Source organism: Nanorana parkeri, unplaced genomic scaffold, assembly GCF_000935625.1.
Source record: "Nanorana parkeri isolate BGI_ZX_2015 unplaced genomic scaffold, ASM93562v1 scaffold1958, whole genome shotgun sequence".
Taxonomy (NCBI): Eukaryota; Metazoa; Chordata; class Amphibia; order Anura; family Dicroglossidae; genus Nanorana; species Nanorana parkeri.
Genome location: NW_017308226.1, coordinates 72760 through 76798, shown reverse-complemented (window position 1 = coordinate 76798; position 4039 = coordinate 72760). Strand labels below are relative to the sequence as shown.

At 44.9% G+C, this 4039-nt stretch overlaps 1 protein-coding gene across 1 annotated transcript in view; it reads left to right on the top strand.

Moving 5' to 3' along the window:
- LOC108800214 (pancreatic lipase-related protein 2-like) overlaps nucleotides 1-4039 on the top strand; it is a 16103-nt gene that overhangs the window by 9785 nt on the left and 2279 nt on the right. Inside the window, exons 7-11 of the mRNA XM_018572178.1 lie at nucleotides 255-380; nucleotides 454-576; nucleotides 720-756; nucleotides 1728-1834; nucleotides 3189-3222. Of these exons, the coding sequence (XP_018427680.1) occupies nucleotides 255-380; nucleotides 454-576; nucleotides 720-756; nucleotides 1728-1834; nucleotides 3189-3222 (427 nt within the window). The remainder of the gene's footprint in view (nucleotides 1-254; nucleotides 381-453; nucleotides 577-719; nucleotides 757-1727; nucleotides 1835-3188; nucleotides 3223-4039) is intronic.

Genomic DNA, 4039 nt, shown 5'->3' with positions numbered 1-4039 from the left:
AGGGGGACTGGTGGTTCTGCAGGCTGTCAACTGTTTCGTAACCTTTTACCTTTCCTAGGGAAGCTCTCCTCTTTAAACAGATCTTGCTATAGGGGGTGATCTGTCATTTAGGGGTAGCAGAGGTTTGTTTATGGTCTGATTGGGGATCTTGGGAGTCCTGAATAGCTTCCCCAGTGTGCTGGCCTGTTTTGTCTGACCTTCCTCATCCCTATACACTCAGGCTTGTAGGCTGGTACTCTATTTTGTCTCTTCAGGTTTTGGTGGATATGGAATGCTACAGCCATCTGGTAATGTTGACTTCTACCCTAATGGTGGTGAACAGATGCCTGGCTGTGATAAAAGTTCTAATATAAAGGGAGATCTTGATGAGATCGTTGCAGGTAATATGGCTCCTGCTTGCTATACTCTGTCGCAGTGGGCTAACAATTATTAATGACACAACTTTATTTTCAGGACTGGCTGAGAAGATAATGTGTAACCACCATAGGAGTGTCATGTTCTTCGCAGAGAGCATTTTGAGGCCTGATGGTTTCGTGGGCTACCCTGCTTCATCATACAAAGCTTTTCAAAAGGTCAGTCTTGTTTCAGGTTCTCTTCCACCACAAACCAAGAAAATGGCAACGGGATAAAATTCAATGTTGGCTTAACCAGTCTCACTGGAGCGTTGGTATTTACACAAATTGAAGAGCTTATTGTCCACCTGATGGGTGTATCTAAAGCCAGAACCTTAGGTTTTGCTAAGGGAAGGGTTAAACTGTCGTCACATTTTGCCCAGGTGACATTTTTCAGAAGATGCAGTGCTTGTAAATACAGAATCTTTTGCCTCCCGAAAGGGGAATCCTTCAGTTGGGACATTTTTCAGTGATAAGTCTAACCAATTGCCTTGATTCTGTTCTCTGAAATTGTGTAAATGAAATCTTCCGAATGGGACAAAGTGATAGGGGTCCTATTAGGCATTTACTGCGGTCTCCTAACTTGCCTGGAGTTATTTTGTGACTGGTTGTAAAGGTCTTGGACAGGCAGATCTTGGACAGGCAGATCGTACTTGTGATCATCACAAGCCCGCCCCGCTGAGGGATTCAGATGACCGCAATGTTGGAACGGCAGTGTGCGCTCACCAGCCCGTGCGGCAGTCATCTTCACGATCACGATTCAAAACAGCCGAAAATCGTACGATTCTCGGCTGGTTTTCGAACATGCTCGAAAGTCGTGCGACCGTACAGTAGAAACGGTCACCCGCCTTCCATACACTGTACGATCGCGGGATTTTCTGCAATAATGGTGCAGTGTATGGGCCCCTTAACAGAGAATCTCACCAAATGGAACATGTAGAAGACATAACCCATAAATATGAGCAGTTTTAGTTGGCTGGGCCTTGGTGTTGGCTGAGCCTTGGTGTATCTAGAAGCATCACTTGTATACTGTATGTGTTTATGGAGCCCCAGTCAGGATTTTATTGGCTTGTCCCCCCGGTAAGGAGATTGTCTTGTTAACCAATGTTGTCTTATAGATCCATCCTTTAGATGAACTTTAAGCTGCATAAATGTTGATCCCTGATGGCCCACAAATGGGGCAATAGGAAATCGCAAATCTGGTGAGGGGTTTCTTTTGGGGATTCAGCATATAACCATTGCAGTCCAATAACTGACATCAATTATGTGCAACTTCCTTTAGGAAAGTTCTCCTCTTCCCTCACCGGGATCCGGGTTCCCATGCATCAATGCAAGTTGTGCCTACATGGGGTACAAGGCGGATGAATATGCACTTGAACATGGTAACTCTACAATCAACCAGAAATTCTTCCTGGACACTGGAGATGCTTCAAACTTCCTGCGTAGGTTCTTATAGGCAACTGGATGTTTCAGGATTGGGAAGGTACAAACACCAGATCCTCAGACCTGCTGGATTAGACGGGCTGAGCTGTGGACTGCAGACCCCTTCTAGTGTCAAACCTTCCACTGCTCAAACTCTTTCATTCCCCTTCAGTAGTTTCTGAATGGTGGAGGTCAGAAGGGTTCTGGTAGCTAAAAGAATTAACTTGGGGATTTAAGACCGTGTGTGTCCATCCAGGGAACCTGCAGCGGACATCTTTTATAAATGTCTTCACTAGTTTTAGACTTGTACTGGAATGTAGGGGAGCCATGGCTGCCACATCCCTTATGCCGCCGCAAGAGGTCCAGACTAGTGTAAGACCACTGAGGATCTCTTGTATATAAGCCATGGCAAAATTGGGGGGGGAGGTTGCGCACGGCCGTGCTGTGGGAGGGGGTAGACAACTCATTCTGGGGTAATTTTTCACCTTGTGTGAACCTGTACATCAACAGACTTGTTACTGACACCAGCCACATCACCCCCCCCTCCACCCCCGGTACCCCCTTCTGCTCCAGGCTTGCTCCTCTCCTACATTGTTTGGCCTGTAGGGTGGGGTTTTTTTTTTGGGTGGGGGGGGTCAATGGAAGTACAGGTCATTCTTTTTTTTTTTTTTTTTCTTTACTGCTTGGTGCTGAATCAGCCACTGTCTAAAGCCTTACTGCAGGGAAGAGTAAGTGTTGCTTTGTATAGTTATAGGTCGTCTTTGAGTGGAATTTTCATCTTAAATGTCGGCGTATGGAGGCGAAATTGCTGACCTCCATATTAGTTGTCCCAACCCAGATCCAAGTATGTGTTTCGGAGTGGTATCAAATCCCTTATCCACGTACTTTTCTCTCGCTGTATCCAGTGGAGGCAGCTGAGCAACAAGACCAGTAGCGGCCATCTACTGCCAACTAGAAATGGTCAAAGTAACAGGAGACCAATTCTGGGGTGTGCAGTGCCTGGTTTATGGTGCAACAGTGGGGGTAGAAGGGAGCCCTCTCCTAAAAGCGGAAAGGCTGTCCAGTGGAATAAAGAATGTTCTGAAGTAAAATGGACAATTTATTAGAATGTTCTCTCCAGGAAATGGGCCCCATGTTCTAAAATGTAACTCCAATAACTGGTCATTAATAGTTTGACACATTACATGTGCAACTTCCTCATAAAATGGAACCTTGAGGGACTACCTTTAGTACAAGCAAATGGGTTTATGTGAATTTTGACTCTACTGGTTAATGCTTGTGACTAACTGAACTCCTGACACCTCTACCTGAAGTGTAGAAGAGAAGTTTCTTTGAGTGCCATAGATTTTCTCTAACCGTAGAATCTTTTTCTAGGCTGGAGGTACGACGTCTCCATCACAGTCGATGGGTACTGGTTTGGGTCTCTTTCATTGTCACTCTGTGGAACTGACGTATGTTCCAGTCAGTATGAAATTTACGGGTAGGACTGTTTTTATGTATTTATGACTTGCCTGAGGCATATTACAGGAACCTTTCAGAATCCCTGGCCAAAGCAAAGTATAATGTGTAAACCTCATGTTCATGTAACTTTATCTGCTGCTTTCATAAACTCCTGTGATCCCACTATGAAGGTCCTTCAGACCGTTCCTGTTATAGGGTGACAACACTGTCCCTGTCTCCATTTTATGCTCCTGTTGTCACGTATGTTTTCTGATGGGGAAAATGCTGTTTTCAATATATTACACGGACATGGTCCACTGTCGCCATCCATAAACCTGATTGAGAAATGCCATGCAGCCATCACTGGAGAACATGTAGGCAGGAAGCCACTTTAAAGTGACCCTAAACTCAGGCGTCAAATCATAGAAATCCATCCCAGTCCCTGAACTCTGAACAACAATGTATCTGATTTGTGTATCACTCGGCTGCAGATCCTCCAATCACTCCTGACACTGTCCTTCCTTCTGGAAGGGGGCTACGTCTGTTCCCCATGGTCCCTGTGTGTGTTGTAAAGTAGTCACCGTTTCCAATCTCACTCCTGGGATGGACTACAATCTCAATATACACGAAGATGTTAATAGTTCAGGTACTTGACTGTATTTTGGTAACCACTTGCTGACTGGGGTGTTTTCCCACTATATACTGAAAGTACCAGAAAAAGTAACTTTTTTTTTTTTAAACTGTGTCCCCCAACAAATTATAGATTATATAATTTGTTGGAGGAA